General features: G+C 48.9%; 1 protein-coding gene across 2 annotated transcripts; it reads left to right on the top strand.

The window, feature by feature from the left end:
- The first annotated feature begins 9431 nt into the window (after positions 1 to 9431).
- Positions 9432 to 15761, top strand: LGALS2 (galectin 2). Of its 2 annotated transcripts, none has more exons than XM_070790376.1 (4): positions 9432 to 9540; positions 13729 to 13811; positions 15117 to 15276; positions 15405 to 15488. In XM_070790376.1, exons 1-4 carry the CDS (start codon positions 9535 to 9537, stop codon positions 15468 to 15470), a joined length of 315 nt encoding a protein of 104 aa, XP_070646477.1. In that variant the 5' UTR covers positions 9432 to 9534; the 3' UTR covers positions 15471 to 15488. The 2 variants fall into 2 exon arrangements, with proteins under 2 accessions (XP_070646477.1, XP_019815719.1); XM_019960160.2 differs by having other exon boundaries at positions 9433 to 9540; positions 15445 to 15761.
- The last annotated feature ends 83 nt before the right edge of the window (positions 15762 to 15844 follow it).

Here is a 15844-nt window from a genome sequence, read left to right as displayed (position 1 = left end):
ATGAGTGGTTCCAGCTGTTGCTCCATCATACAACCACCCATCCATCCATACATCCCTTCCCTACCCGGCCAACCACCTACTCACCTTGTCATCCTTCCGTTCACTGAGCCATCCATCCATCCATCTTTCTTTCCACCTTTTGAATTAAGGCCAACCTGAAAAGGTCCAGCCAAGAGCTGAGGAGGAGTTCTAGGTGGAGGGAAGAGCAAGGACATAGGGTTGAGGCTGGAATGAGCTTGGTGAATCTACAGGTCAGCCTGGCCAGGGAGCAGCTGGGATGAGATGAGGCTGCAAGGTGGATGGGACCAGATCAGGTGGACTTGGTCAGCCAACGGGGGATTTTGGATTTGTTTCAAGTGTGAGAAGTCACTGGAGGGTTTTGAGCAGGACAGTGGGGTGTTGTTATTTCCATTTCACCAAGACTGCAGTGAGTGGTGAAAGGATTGTGGGGGCAGGAGCAGACAACGGGGGTAGCTAAGAGACAGCGACCCATCCCGTCCTCCCTCAAGGACCCTCCCTAATTCCAGGTGAGGTGAGGATGACCCAAGAGCTCCAGCGGATCTAGGCGGCCCTGGAACGATGCCCACTGAGAGTGCTGCCCGGTGTAGCCGGCAGCTGGGGCTCAGGGTGAGGCCACAGAACCTGGCAATCAGGTTAGACAAGGAAGATCCCTGGACCAGACAAGGTAAGAGCTCTGTGGATGTCCCTCGAAGAACAGGTAGTCAGCTGGTCAGAGATGGAGAAGCATGGTGGGACAGCCAAGCAGGCCTGATAATATTTCATAACAGCAAACATTTATTTATTCAGCACTGAACAGAGGTCAGCACTGTACTTAACACTGCACATATTCTCCCTTAAAGTTCGCATCTACCCTATAAGCTGTGACAGTTACAGTTCCCATTTTGCCAATGGGCCAGCGGAAGCTCAGAGAGGTTACGTGACTCACCCAGTGTCACACAGCTATAGACAGACCTCCCTGTGCCTGAGACTAACCCACCTGGAAAAAAAAAAAAACAACTGTGGGAATAAGAGGGATTTTTCTCTGGGAAGAGACTGGAAATCACAAATCATGGGTTTCCAGATATGTTCAGTAGCAATAGGGCCCCTAACTTGCTGATGTGATAATTTGGCTCCTTGAGATGGTTCATCTGCCTGTCTCAGCATCTTCCTCACTCACCGGGCTCTGGTCTCAGGCTCCCTGGACTCTGGGAAGATGGACACTGCCTTCCTAAGGAGCCCTGTCCTCCAGGGCACAGAAGGATGTGCTCACCAGCCCGGGTCCAAGCTGTTGGATGCTGCTCCTGAGACACAACTGAGCAACTTCACTTCACTTCTGCTGTCTCCACTGCTCTGGATACTTGGCTTCATTGTCTCAGGTGAAACCTCTGCCCATTTAGGATCCTCCCTCAAAGCAAGAAAGGAAGGCATTTGCTTATTTATTTAATTCTTTAGCATCTAATATGCACGCCACATGCTATAGCGGTTCATTTCTTTAATTTAAAAAGATCTTTTAAAATTCTCACAATTGGGAATTCCCCTACGCTTCCACTGCAGAAGGCATGGGTTTGATCCCTACTCAGGGAACTAAGATCCCCCATGCTGTGTGGTTCAGCCAAAACAAACAAACAAGCAAAACAACTTATAATCAGCTTGTGAAGAAGATATTATTAGCTCCCTTTCACAGATGAAGAAATTGAGGCTTGAAGTGGCTGGACGTGGCTCCCAGCTTGTAGGCGACAGAACTAGGATGCATCATTGTCCCATTTGATGCCCCAATCTCAGTGCTTCCCATATGTCCACACTTCGTGCACCTTTCCCTATCTGGGAAAGAGTGTGCTGGGGAGGAGACGAGCAAGGAGTGGGGTGCAGAGAGATATCAGGGATGAGTTGATTTGTTTGTTCTCTGGGAGGAGAAGGACAGGAGAGGAGATGAGCAGAGATACCACAGACCTCAGGACCAAAGTCCCCCAACAGCAGGAGGCTGATGGCTGATACTTACTGGAAGCCACCAGCCAAACTCTCCCTTAGGCGCAGCAGACACAGAGGCTCAGGCCCAGACACTCTAGGGGCCCACCAAAATGTTTTACTATCATGTAAAATCAGAAGAAAAAAGTGAATTTTTAGGTAGATGAAAATATTTCAATATATAACATTGATCCATTTCTTCAGTGCAGCCATGAAATTATATCTATGTGTAGCATTTATGCCTGTGCATAGATAATACAAATACTACAGATAGATATAATTCTATTCCATAGCTGCATTGAATAAATGGGTCAATGTTATGTGTTAAAACATGAATTAGAATTATATCTATGTGTAGTATTTATGTCTGTGTATATATAATATGGGGCTTCCTTGGTAGCTCAGTTGGTAAAGAATCTGCCTGCAGTGCAGGAGACCCAGATTCAATCCCTGGGTGGGGAAGATCCCCTGGAGAAGGAAATGGCAACCCACTCCAGTATTCTTGTCTGGAAAATCCCAGGGACAGAGGAGTCTGGCAGGTGGCCACAGTCTGTGGGGTCACAAAGAGTTGGACATGACTTAGCGACTAAACCACCACCATATATAATATATGGACTTCCCCGATGGCTCAGGAGGTAAAGAGTCTGGCAGACATAGGAGGCTTGGGTTTGATCCCTGAATTGGGAAGATTCCCTGAAGAGGGAAATGGCAACCATTCCAGTATTCTTGCCTGGGAAATCCTATGGACAGAGGAGTATGTCAGGCTACAGTCTGTGGGGTTGCAAAGAGTTGGACGTGTCTTAGCAACTACACCACCACCATATATAAATACATGGGCTTCCCCGATGGCTCAGCGTACGCAGGCAGACATAGGAGACTTGGGTTCGATCCCTGAGTTGGGAAGATCCCCTGAAGAAGGGAATGGCGACCCACTTCAGTATTCTTGCCTGGGAAATTCCACAGACAAGGAAACCTGGCAGGCTACAGCCAAAGGGCTGCAAAGAGTTGGATGCTACTGAGCAACTAGCACCTACATCATCCATGTTTTCTAATGGAGGAAGGGGCCCGTGAGGGCAGCAGTACCTCAGGCTCACAAAAGTCACGATGGGGCCCTGGGAATTTGCAAGGAGAACTTTCTCACAAGCCTGGGGCTCAGACTCGGCCACCAGATGGGGGTGAGTGGCCTTTTTCCAGCTGACACGGGTGGGGCACCGGGCTCCTGATAAAAATAACAAATATTGTCTGTTAACTATTAACGAAGTGCCAGGCTTTATCTCCCTAATTCTTACCACATTATTGCTCTCATTTTACAGGGGAGGAGACAGAACTCAGGTTAGAACTCGGATTCTAGTGCTGTACTGGCTTCAAAATGACATTCGAGAACCCTCCCTGGCCCCAGGAATCTGGGACTTTCTGAAGCTTTCCACTGGGGTGTCATTAATTCTTTGCAGTCATTTCCTGTGCCCTAGCTTGTCTCTCTACGAGACTTGGCCTCATTTAAGGCCTGGCTTTATTTCGTCCCTTTTCCTACGGAGGCCCTCGCTCCTATGCACTTGAATCAAGTCCTCTGTGCTTGTGTTCCTAGGGGAGACCCTGTGTGGCCAGCCAAGCCTGTCCTCCTGGGGGCCTTGCTCCTCACTGCAGCCCCTCAGTGCAGCCTGGCGGCTGCTGTACAAGTCAGAGCAAGCAGGTCAGTGAGGGCCCATCACAAAGTCCTGGGAACTCGCTTCTGTAGCTGCTTTATTCACTTCACATTGTACCACGAGCAGGGAACCACAGCCATTAAGGGTCTCCCAAAAATGTGATTTTTTTTTCAAAAAATGTGATTTTTGATGACTACATAATAGTTCATTTATATTTTTGTAGCACCATAAACTTAGCCAATCCCATAGTATTGATGTTTCACTTTCTAATTCTTCCCTAATGGTGATGATGACTTTTGCTATTCAGTCAGTCAATAAATACTTGTTGTTAAGGATGTACTAAGCGCTGAGAACAATTTTCTGATCATCTGGCTTGATTTAAGGGCAACATTTGGAGTACTGAGCGGAATTTTTGAAAACCTATGAGAATTGGTCAAAGTAGTAGGCAGAGGAAAATTTATAGCCTTAAATATATTTATTAATGAGAAGTATGTATGTTCAGTCATGTAAAATTCTTTGCAACTCCATGGACTGTAGCCTACCAAGCTCCTCTGTCCTTTGAATTTTCCGGGCAAGGACACTGGAGTGGGTTGCCATTTCCTACTCCAGGGGATCTTCCGGATACAGGGGTGGAGCCCATGTCTCTTGTGTCATCTGCATTGGCAAGTGGCTTCTTTATCACTGTGCCACCTCAGAAGCCCCAGTTAATAAGAAGAAAAGACGAAAAGTCAATGAGCTAAGCATTTAACTCAGGAAGTTAGAAAAAGAGCAATAAAAGAAAAAGTAAATGTTAATTAGCATAAAAGCAGAAAATAATAAAGCAAACAAAACGAGAGCTGATTCTTTGAAAAGACCAAGGTAGTAGAAGGTCTAGGGACATATGTGCAAACTGCAGATTCTTTAGTCAGGAGGCTTTCATGAATATTATTTCTCCCACCAAACTTCTGATAACAGTAGCTTGGCAAAGTGTATTAGCTATCTATTGTGGTATAACAAATTTACCAAAATCTAGGGACCTAAAGTAAGAAACACATTTCTTACAGCTCATGGGGCCAGGAAACCAGATAGGATATAGCTGGGTGCCTTTTGGCTCAGGGTCTCTTACAAGGCTTCAGTCAAGGTATTGGCAACACGAGCCATCCCAAGGCGCAAAGGGGAGAAGACCCACTGCCAAGTTCACTCACATGGGTATTGGCGGGGCTCAGGTCTTCATCGCTGGTTGGCTGGAGACATCAATTCCCTAGCACATGGGCTTCTCCAGAGGGCTGCTGATTGTATGGCTCACTTCTCCCAGAGCTGTCGGGGAAAGAGAGAGAGAGTGAGAGAGCACAATCTTTTTGTAACCTTTCTTTTTGTAAGTAGGCTTTTTGTAACCTAATCTACTAGTATTCTCTTCTAGAATTCTGTATGCTATTAGTTAGAATTGAGTCACTGGGTCCAGCCACAGTCAAGGGTAGCCAATTATACACGAGTATGAATACCAGGAGTAGGGATCACTGGGGCCATCAAAGAAGCTGCCACCACACAAAGGTTTTAAGATCATATGCCTCCTGGAAGTCAAATATTCTTTTTGCTAAGTGACTGCCTTGGCAGTCATCTGAGCAATGGGTTAGTAGAAAAGGCAAGTTCGGCTACATATTGGTTGTGTGAGGCCTGGGAACCTTTGTTCTCATCTGAAAAATGGGGTCATAATAAAGATCACCTTCAGAATTTATTGAGTTTATTGTGATGAGGGGTGGGTATAAAATATCCTTCAGAAGTTAGGCATTATTAAGAGAACAGTGTTGAAGATTCAAGTGTCTGTGATTTTTTTTTCTCCTTCTTATTCAGTTCAGTTCAGTCACTCAGTCATGTCCGACTCTTTGCGACCCCATGAATTGCAGGACGCCAGGCCTCCCTGTCCATCACCAACTCCCGGAGTTCACCCAGACTCATGTCCATTGAGTCAGTGATGCCATCCAGCCATCTCATCCTCTGTCATCCCCTTCTCCTCCTGCCTCCAATCCCTCCCAGCATCAGAGTCTTTTCCAATGAGTCAACTCTTCGCATGAGGTGGCCAAAGTACTGGAGTTTCAGCTTTAGCATCAGTCCTTCCAAAGAAATCCCAGGGCTGATCTCCTTCAGAATGGACTGGTTGGATCTCCTTGCAGTCCAAGGGACTCTCAAGAGTCTTCTCCAACACCACAGTTCAAAAGCATCAATTCTTCAGCGCTCAGCCTTCTTCACAGTCTGACTCTCGCATCCATACATGACCACAGGAAAAACCATAGCCTTGACTAGACGGACCTTTGTTGGCAAAGTAATGTCTCTGGTTTTGAATATGCTATCTAGGTTGGTCATAACTTTTCTTCCAAGGAGTAAGCATCTGTTAATTTCATGGCTGCAGTCATCATCTGCAGTGATTTTGGAGCCCCCAAAAATAAAGTCTGACACTGTTTCCACTGTTTCCCCTCCTTCTTATTAGTATTTTAAAAATCTTTCATTGATGTAAAACATACCCACAGAAAAAATTCTCCAGGCCAGAATACTGGAGTGGGTAGCCTTTCCCTTCTCCAGGGGATCTTCCCAACCCAGGGATTGAACCCAGGTCTCCCACATTGCAGGCAGGTTTTTTACCAGCTGAGCACCAAGGGGAAGCCCAAGAATATTGGAGTGGGTAGCTGATTATCCCTTCTCCAGTGGATCTTCCTGACCCAGAAATCGAACCTGGGTCTCCTGTATTGCAGGAGGATTCTTTACCAACTGAGCTATCAGGGAAGCCCACAGAAAAGTGCACAATTCATAAATGTGGTCATGATCACCTGTGTTTAAGCGTTCTTCTAAACCAAGTGAGCTTTTAAGTTCTTTTTACTTTGTGCACTTTCCAAAACCTTCCACAGTGAGCTAGAATTACTACTATCGTCATAAGAATGTCACCTCTGCAAGGTGTAGCTTCTGTTGATTAGAGAGTTTCCGTGTATAAAGCACTTGCCAAATCCTTATCTTGTTTGAGTTTTATAATGGCCACGGGAAAAAGATCAAGAAAGGATCAAGGATCAATTTCCTTGTGGGTAAAATGAGGAAATCACTCTCCTCTCGGGGTGGGGATGGGGGAGGGAAGGGAACTGAAGGCAGTGTTTTCTGTGAGTGCTGGGCAGTGAGCCACCTGTCTGCTCCTGGCACGGAAAAGCCTTCAGGAGGCTGGTCCCCCAGCACCCCACCCAGAGTGGCCACTGTCAGCTCTAATGGAAAACCCTTCAGCTAGCCAAACCAAGGCTCTAGAAAAATTCTACTTCTGGGAATCCGCCTTAAATAAGTTCTCATGATGCTGCCAAACTTTATGTGCAAATAATTGAATGCAGCAGCATTTTTAATAACAGACACTTAGAATTAATGTAAGTGTTCAGCAGAAGGAAATTAGTTGAATAAATTTAGTCATTGAAAGGCAGACTATTTCACTGCCATACACCACCCTTATGGCAGAAAGTGAAGAGGAACTAAAAAGCCTCTTGATGAAAGTGAAAGAGGAGAGTGAAAAAGTTGGCTTAAAGCTCAACATTCAGAAAACGAAGATCATGGCATCTGGTCCCACCACTTCATGGGAAATAGATGGGGAAACAATGGAAACAGTGTCAGACTTTATTTTTTGGGGCTCCAAAATCACTGCAGATGGTGACTGCAGCCATGAAATTAAAAGACGCTTACTCCTTGGAAGAAAAGTTATGACCAACCTAGATAGCATATTCAAAACCAGAGACATTACTTTGCCAACAAAGGTCCGTCTAGTCAAGGCTATGGTTTTTCCTGTGGTCGTGTATGGATGCAAGAGTCAGACTGTGAAGAAGGCTGAGCGCTGAAGAATTGATGCTTTTGAACTGTGGTGTTGGAGAAGACTCTTGAGAGTCCCTTGGACTGCAAGGAGATCCAACCAGTCCATTCTGAAGGAGATCAGCCCTGGGATTTCTTTGGAAGGACTGATGCTAAAGCTGAAACTCCAGTACTTTGGCCACCTCATGCGAAGAGTTGACTCATTGGAAAAGACTCTGATGCTGGGAGGGATTGGAGGCAGGAGGAGAAGGGGATGACAGAGGATGAGATGGCTGGATGGCATCACTGACTCGATGGATGTGAGTCTGGGTGAACTCTGGGCGTTGGTGATGGACAGGGAGGCCTGGCGTGCTGCGATTCATGGGGTCGCAAAGAGTCAGACACGACTGAGCGACTGAACTGAACTAAACTGAAGGTATCATTCTGAAATATAGATTCATGGGCTTTGGAGTTTACAGGCTGAAGCAGAATCAGCACTTGAGTAAGACAGAGGGGCGTCTGTGATATAAATTCATTGAAAACCACATGGAAGGAAATGTGTCAATAAAGTAAGCAGATTCTGTCCTGGAGCTGGGATTATGGGTGATTCTTTTCTTTTTTTTTTTAACAGACATTTTAGGTGGTATATTTGCAATATAACTTTTTAATTCATTCATTAATTTTTTTGCGGGGTGGGGGGAACTGTTGTGCTGGGTCTTCATTGCTGCACAGGCTTTTCTCTACTTGTGGCGAGCAGGGGCTACTTCCAAGTTGCAGTGCGTGGGTTTCTCATCGTCGTGGCTTCTCTCGTTGTGGAGCACTCGCTCTAGGGAGCAGGGGCTTCCGTAGTTGTGGCACATGGGCTCCAGAGCACAGGCTCAATAGTTGTGGTGCACGGGCTTAGCTGCTCTGGGACATACGGGATCGTCCCATATCAGGGATCGAAACTGTGTCTCCTGCGTTGGCAGGTAGATTCTTTACCACTGAGCCACCAGGGAAGCCCTGTTTTTGTTTCTTTCTAAATTAATTAATTACTTATTTAATTTTTTGACTGTGCTAGATCTTCTCTGCTGCACCGGCTTTTCTCCAGTTGCAGCGAGCAGGGGCTATTCTCCAGTTGCTGTGCTCTGGCTTTTCATTGTAGTGGCTTCTCTTGCTGTGGAACACAGGCTCTAGGTGCATGGGCTTCAGTATTTGTGGCATGAGGGCTCAGTAGTTGCGGTTCCTGGGTTTTAGAGCACAGGCTTAACAGTTGTGGCCCACGGGCTTAGTTGCTCAGTAGCCTATGGGATCTTCCTGGACCAGGGACCAAACCTGCATCTCCTGCTTTGGCAGCAGGATTCTTTACCGCTGATCCACCAAGGAAGCCCCCTGCTTTTCTTTTTATTTAATAGCTCCCATTGCATATGGTAAGCATGTCAATTATATAAGTAGTAGAAGTAAAGAGCAAAGCACTGAAATTCCATTACCCACCACACACCCCCAGCCCCTCTACTCCCTTCTTTACTTAGTTTGTTGTAGATATTTCTAGATGTTTTCTTTAAATCCACCATGGATTGCTTTTATTTATTTATTTATTTTTTTTGGATTGCTTTTAAAACTTAGATGTACAAAAAAAATTTTTTAACCCCCCCCCAAAACCTTACTTGTACAATCAGAAAAAGCATGGGGTGAGGAGAGAAAGCAAAAGATTCTCAAAGTGAATCTGGACATCATAGAAGCATAGAGGTTTTTACAAGGTGAGTCTCTCTGTTTGAGGACGAGAAAGTGGGGCTCAGGGTTGGTGGGTGGCCTGCCACGCTCACACGGTTTGTGCCAGCTCCTGGCGCCCAGTGCAGCGTTGCTTCCAGGGTCACATCCCCTAGGGCTCAGGAAGGAGGCGGGAGGCTGAGCTGGAGAGATGTCAGGAAGATGCTCTGGGCTGGGCAGGCTGGGCTGGGGCGATGAGCCTTCTGCCTGTTTGTTCTGGGTACCGGGAGGTGTGGGTGGAGAGACACCCTGGCAGGATGGACCAAAGTCCCCATTTATGGCCTGGGGGGAGTTAATGTGTAATATTCCAGGATATAAGCTGGACTGCAAGGTGAGACCCTGAGCCCAGACCTCCAGGAGCAACCCAGAGCTGCTGTCCGGAGCTGCTACCATGTCGGTGAGAACGCCGGCTCCGAACCTTTACCTGAGTTGGGGTGGGGTGGATGCTGGAGAAAAAGCATCGCTGCCCCTCCAGCTTCAGTTTCCTTATCTGTGTAGGGAGGAAGTTGGACAGATCACTCCGCTGGCCTTTAGCATCAAGGCTCTCTGTTCCCCCCACCACCATTCTGAGTCTGTCTCTTTCCCCCTCCAGCCTGGTTTTCTCATCGGTAATTTATTTGTTTATTTTTTGCCTATCTCTTTCGGCTTACAGGATCTTATTTCCCCAACCAGGGATCAAACATGGGCTAACTTCAGTGGAAGCACTGGAGTCCTAACCTCTGGACAGCCAGGGAATTTCCTCTCAATAACATTAATCGCGGCAACAATGATAACCACTAACACCTCCTGAGCTTTAAAAGATGACGAAATTGAGACTGGAAGGTTAACTTGCCCCAGAGCAAAATCTATAAATTGCAGGGGGTCAAGTGGATCTTCTTCAAGGTCTCTCCCCGATTCTCTGATTCCAAACTCTGCCCTGCCGTAGTCCGCTGTGTGGCCTTGGAGAAATCACTGCTCCTCTCTGAGCCTGTCTCCTGTATTTGGAGAACTGGGTTACAGATGGCATCTTCTGAGGCTGGTGTGTTGCTTTCCTGCGGCTGGCGTAACAAATTTAGTCTCTCACAGTTTTGGAGGCTTGAGGTCTGAAATCCAGGTGTTGGTGGGAACTTTCTCTCTCCGAAGGCTCTAGGGGAGGGTTCTTTCTTGCCTTTTCCAGCTTCTATTTGTTGCCGGCAATCTGTGGTATTCCTGGGCTTGCAGCTGTCTCCCTCCAACCCCTGCCTCTGTCTTCACAGAGCTTCTCTGCGTGTCTGGGTTTCTGGGTCCAAATTTCCTCTTCTTCTAAGGATGTCAGTCATATGGAGTTTGAGGTCCACCCTAAACCACTACGACCTCATCTCAACTTGGTCCTATTTCCAAATAGGCCTCATTCACAGGCTCCAGGGGGACATAGTTTTCTGGGAGAGTCAGCACAGGTGGGATGTGGGCGTGGATGTGACTAGAGGGTCCAACGTGCATGGCATGGTGCCCTCCCCACCCTCTGCCTCTCAGGGAGGACCTTTGTGCCCGACTTCTCCTTCCCCCGATCTCCTCACCCTCCCCTTTCTCTCCTCCTTCTTAAGAGACTTCCTAGTCCAAATCTCTTACACTAAAGAGAGGGTAGCGGGACGTCCCTGGTGGACCAGGCGTGAAGACTCTGCTCTGCCAATGCAGGGGGCACATGTTCAAACCCTGGTCGGGGGACTAAGATCCTACATGCCATGAGGTGAGGCCAAAATATTAAAAGAAAAAAAGGATGGGGGAACCAAGGTCCATAAAGGGGCACCGTTGGCCCCTAGTCACTTGGTTAGTCACCTGACCACTGACACCTGCCTCCACCCAGCTTTGCATCCCCGTCTCTCTCTGTGCTCCAGACCTTACGGAGGGGGCACAGGTTACTAGGCCTGCCCCCTCCCACGGGGATCCCTGTTTGCCCAGATGGACCCCCAAGCCCGGCCTTCCTCTCGCCCCTACCCTGCAGCAGCTCTAGGGGCCCAGATTTTTCTGTCTGAGCCAGGCAGCCTCCAGGAGCTATGGGGGCGGCAAGGGTGCTTCTCCCCACCTCAGTCTCACCCTGACCATCCAGGGAGGAGACCAGAGACTCCTCATGATGCCTGGTGGGGACTGTGCATGCTGCAGGGCCCACACCGTGAAGGGCTGCTCGTTGGCAGGTCACCCATGCTCCTCTGGGAGGGACGGGATAACCTCTCCTAGGGGACTGCTCTCTGTCCTTCTAAGAGAGGCTGAAGGAGGATTTTAATCCATTTTGGCTGGTGATCCACGTGTTACATTAAGCACCCATCTGAGGGGTTAGGCCTCTGAGCGCCACTTTCTCAGAGGCAGTGAAATGCCCCCTATCCTGGGGACATCTGGGCTTCCCTGGTGGCTCAGATGGTAAAGAATCCACCTGATAGGACCTGGGTGCGATCCCTGGGTTGGGAAGATCCCCTGGAGGAGGTAATGGCAACCCACTCCAGTATCCTTGCCTGGAGAATCCCATGGACAGAGGAGCCTGGTGGGCTACAGTCCATGGGGTCGCAAAGAGTCAGACAGGAGTGAGTGACTAACATACAGGGGACATCTGGAGGCATTTTTGGTTGTCACTACTTGGGGGGAGGGTGCTACTGGCATCCGGTGGTTAGAGACCCGGCCTGAGGCTCTACTTCCTACACACACATGACAACCCCACAGCAGAGAATGATTCAGTTGGAAAGTCCAGGGCGCTGAGCCTGGAAAACCCTGCTCTGAAGCATCGTAGGGTCCAACGTGCCATGATGCTCCACCCTCCTGGGCTTGGCATGGCCTCTTTCATGCCTTCCTTTTATTTACTTTATTTTTGGCCATGGCCTGTGGCAGGCAGAATCTTAGTTCCCCGACCAGGAATGGACACTGTGCCCCTGCATGGACGCACAGAGTCTTAACTACTGGACCACCAAGGATGTCCCCAGGCCTCCTTTTAAAATGTACTGACTCCAAGAGAGGGCTTCTCTGGTGGCTCAGTCAGTAAAGAATCCACCTGTAATGCAGGAGATGCAAGAGACCCGGGTTTGATCACTGGGTCAGGAAGATCCCCTGGAGAAGGAAATGGCAACCCACTCCATTATTCTTGCCTGGAGAATCCCATGGACAGAGGAGCCTGGCAGACTACAGTCCATGGGGTCACCAGAGTCAGACACGACTGAGCGACTGAACCACCACCACCAAGAAAACTGGGCAACCCTACACCCATGTAGGAACCCGAGGACTGCCTTTTCCCTTGGTGGAAAGGAGGCAGCTGCCAGCAGGGGAGTCCTAATCTACCCCCTACGGACACTGCCCTTGACTTCAGCAAAGCACTCCAGTCCTGGAAGTTGTTTCAAGGCTTCCCAAGTGAGCTCCCTCCAGAAAAAAAAAAAGACATCAGTGAACAGAAATCCTATAATATAAATGTGTTCTCCTATTAAGTGTTCTAAGTCTTTTGTGGCTGCTGAATCCTGTCTGGCCCAGCCTCACACCCTCCAATCATGGATAACTGGACATTTTCTCAGGCTTGGATCATGAGGTTTGAAAACCCAGCTTCGAGAACCTCCCTTCTAACTATACAAATTCAGGCGCTGCCCAGGTCCTGTGGGAAAATAGGAGCAGAAGGATGCCACAGTAGCAGTAAGTAAGCCTAATGACCACAGCCCCTCGATTTGCTTTTAGTCTGTGCCAAGTCCTATTTGAGGGGCTTCACAAATGGAAGGTCTCATCCTCCAAATCAGGGTGAAGAAGGTGCTGTTAACCTCAGGGCATCCGACAGCATCTGTCACAAGGGTGCTTGGGAACTGGGCTTGAATGAATAAATCAGATCAGCCCATTTTACAGATGAGGAGTGTGCGGTTTACAGAGGGACTTTGATGGACATGTTCAGACATGTGACTGATGGAGTTTTATAGGTTCTCTGTTTGGGATGGGCCTAGACTTGCCTGTCATACAGTTATTTAAAAAAAAATAAAAAAAGATTTGTCTACAATGTGTCTTAATGGCGGTACATGGGATCTTTCTTAGTTTCAGCACGTGGGATCTTTTAGCTGGGGCTTTCGAACTCTTAGTTGCAGCATGTGGCATCTAGTTCCCTGACCAGGGATAGAACCTGGGCCCCCTGCATTGGGAATGTGGAGTCTTAGCCACTGGACCACTAGGGAAGTCCTAATACAGTCATTTTCTATCCATAAAATGACTCCCAAGTTCGTGCAGGAAATAAACGTACCCTTGTTCGTGGGATTTTGCCGAGGGCATTGTGCCTCATCACTTGAACGCATTTAGGAACAGTGAGGTTGGCAGGGGTCACTCTACCCATTTTATAGATGGGCAAACTGAGGTTCCCTCAGCTGGGCCCTATGTCTCCAGATCCAGCTATTCTTCAGGCTGGGGTGGATGAGAGTGAAGCAAAATGGGCAAGAGGGGGCTCCAGGAATCTTTTATCTGAGCTCTCCGGCTTTTTCCCTTCCTGGCTCCAAGGCCTCACATGGGGAGAAGGAGAGGGGGGCCTGGGGCCTGGTTGGGATGGGAGGATGCTGGCGAGTGGGCTTTACCAGCAGAAGAGTGTGATTGATTTGTGTGGGATGTTTCTCTGTTGGCGCAGGGGAAATTTGAGATTGTGAACATGGACATGAAGATGGGGTCAAGCCTGAAGATCAAGGGCAAGATCGCTGACGGCGCTAACGGGTAAGCCCAGGGGAGGGCAGGTGGGGCAGGACAGGGACGGGGCCGGCCACAGAGCTGGCATTGGCTGGGAAGGTGGGGGCAGGCAAGGCAGCCTTGTGAGATGTTGGGACAGTGAGAGTGACCTCTGGCCAGGGCCGTTTGTACATTCTGCTCCTCTCGCACCCCTCCCTCACCCTTGCTGGCTCCATTTGGGCTGCTTTCACATCTGAGGCCAGGTTCGGGGACCTGCAGAATTCACATTGGACGCCATGGCTCAATTCCTTGGCCCCAACGACACGGAAGGGGCAAGTGAGAAATCCCTGAGTCTTTGGCCAGGCCTCTGCGAGTCAGATGCCTCTACTGAAAGCCCCAACCCCCGGGGACACTACCCTCTTGATACTGCTGAAGGACCAGGGACTGGCCTTTCACATGCATTAAACCAGGGATAGCTCAGTTGGTAAAGAATCCACCTGCGATGCAGGAGACCAGGGTTCAATCCCTGGGTCGGGAAGATCTCCTGAAGAAGGAAATGGCAACCCACTCCAGAATTCTTGACCAGGGAGCCTAGCCGCCTAGCCGTGCAGTCCATGATGTCACAAAAGTCAGACTCAGCGACTACAACCAGCACCAAACCAGGGGCACCCACCAGGGGGCGCCTAGTGGTCTCGTTTGCATCCTCTCCATTGGAATCTGAGACCTTTCTCACCTCAGGGGCTACAGGTCAGCGTTAGGCTGTCCCGGGTGCAGGACAAGGGTCAGCATTTCTTGAGACTGATCTCAATCAGTTTTTGATTGGGGAGGGGCAGGCAGAAGCATCGGGTAGGAGCCAAGAGAAAAATCACCTCTTTCTCCTACTTGGGTCCCTCAAGGTTGCAGAAATGTGGGATACCTCTGGCCTGAGTCCTCCCAGTGGAGACACCCTGTGACTCAGAATGTCCCACTCTCAGGAACCGTGAAGGTCTAACCAAGACCCCTTTCTAAAAGATCACACAACTCCTGAGGGCATACCTCCAATGACAGGGAGCTCACCACCTTAGGCATACAACAAATAGTTAAGAACGGCAGTTTTCCCCAAGGATAGACACCTTCATTTCCTGAAATGTCACTATTAGTTAACTTGTCAGGAGCCTTAGTCTGTGCTCTAAATGGAATGTGATACTCCAGTGCCAAGTCCAATCAAATTGTCACCTCCCTTGTTTTAAGGCACAAACCTCAATTAACACAACCTTTGATGATTCTACCAATTTTATGGTCAAGACGCTGCCACCCAAGCTGTTATACCCAGGGCTGGCCCCTTATTCTCACTTCTTACTCCTTCTCTGGCAGCTTTGTGATTAATTTGGGCCAGGGGACAGATAAACTGAACCTGCATTTCAACCCACGCTTTGCTGAATCCACCATCGTCTGCAACTCACGAGATGGCAACAGCTGGGGGGCGGAGCAACGGGACAATCACATGTGCTTCAGCCCAGGGTCAGAAGTCAAGGTGAGGTCAAAGGGGAAAGGGGCCTGAAAACAGATCTCAAGGGGGGAGAACAGATGGTGGGGGCACCCTGGCCTAGACACGTGCTGGGACTGTTTGAGTCACCAGGCATGGCCCCGGCCCATTTCCAGGGCGCCTCCTGCCTCCCTGATGCCCTCCCTCCCACTGCAGCTCATCGTGACCTTCGAGAACAATGAATTCAAGGTGAAGCTGCCAGATGGCCACCAGTTGACCTTTCCCAACAGGCTGGGCCACAGCCACCTGAGCTACCTGGGTGTGCAGAACTTCCTCGTCTCCTCCTTCAAGCTAGAGTGAGGCAGCACCTCACCAGAGAGCAAGACCCGTCCCTGCAAGCAGATTCCTGACCCAGAGCTGTCCTTTCATGTGGGATCAGTGACCCTTGCGATGCACCTACTGTTCCTAATCCTCCGCCCTCATCCCCTGAGGCTCAGAACCAACAAAAGAATCCACCTTTATAGTCTTTCCAACTGTGGTGTTTTCCACTATCTTGATGCTCCTAGCGTCCTCCTGATACAGACAAGGAAACTGAGGCTGCCCAGTGGGGGATGAG

Source organism: Bos indicus, chromosome 5 (genome assembly GCF_029378745.1).
Source record: "Bos indicus isolate NIAB-ARS_2022 breed Sahiwal x Tharparkar chromosome 5, NIAB-ARS_B.indTharparkar_mat_pri_1.0, whole genome shotgun sequence".
In the NCBI taxonomy this organism is placed as follows: Eukaryota; Metazoa; Chordata; class Mammalia; order Artiodactyla; family Bovidae; genus Bos; species Bos indicus.
This window is presented reverse-complemented; position numbering and strand designations above follow the sequence as displayed.

Excerpts from the sequence above, each read along its gene's own strand:
- LGALS2 (XM_019960160.2), top strand. Across the intron at positions 13,812-15,116 it reads ATCGCTGACGGCGCTAACGG|CTTTGTGATTAATTTGGGCC; the intron begins GTAAGCCCAGGG and ends CTTCTCTGGCAG. Across the intron at positions 15,277-15,444 it reads GCCCAGGGTCAGAAGTCAAG|CTCATCGTGACCTTCGAGAA; the intron begins GTGAGGTCAAAG and ends CTCCCACTGCAG.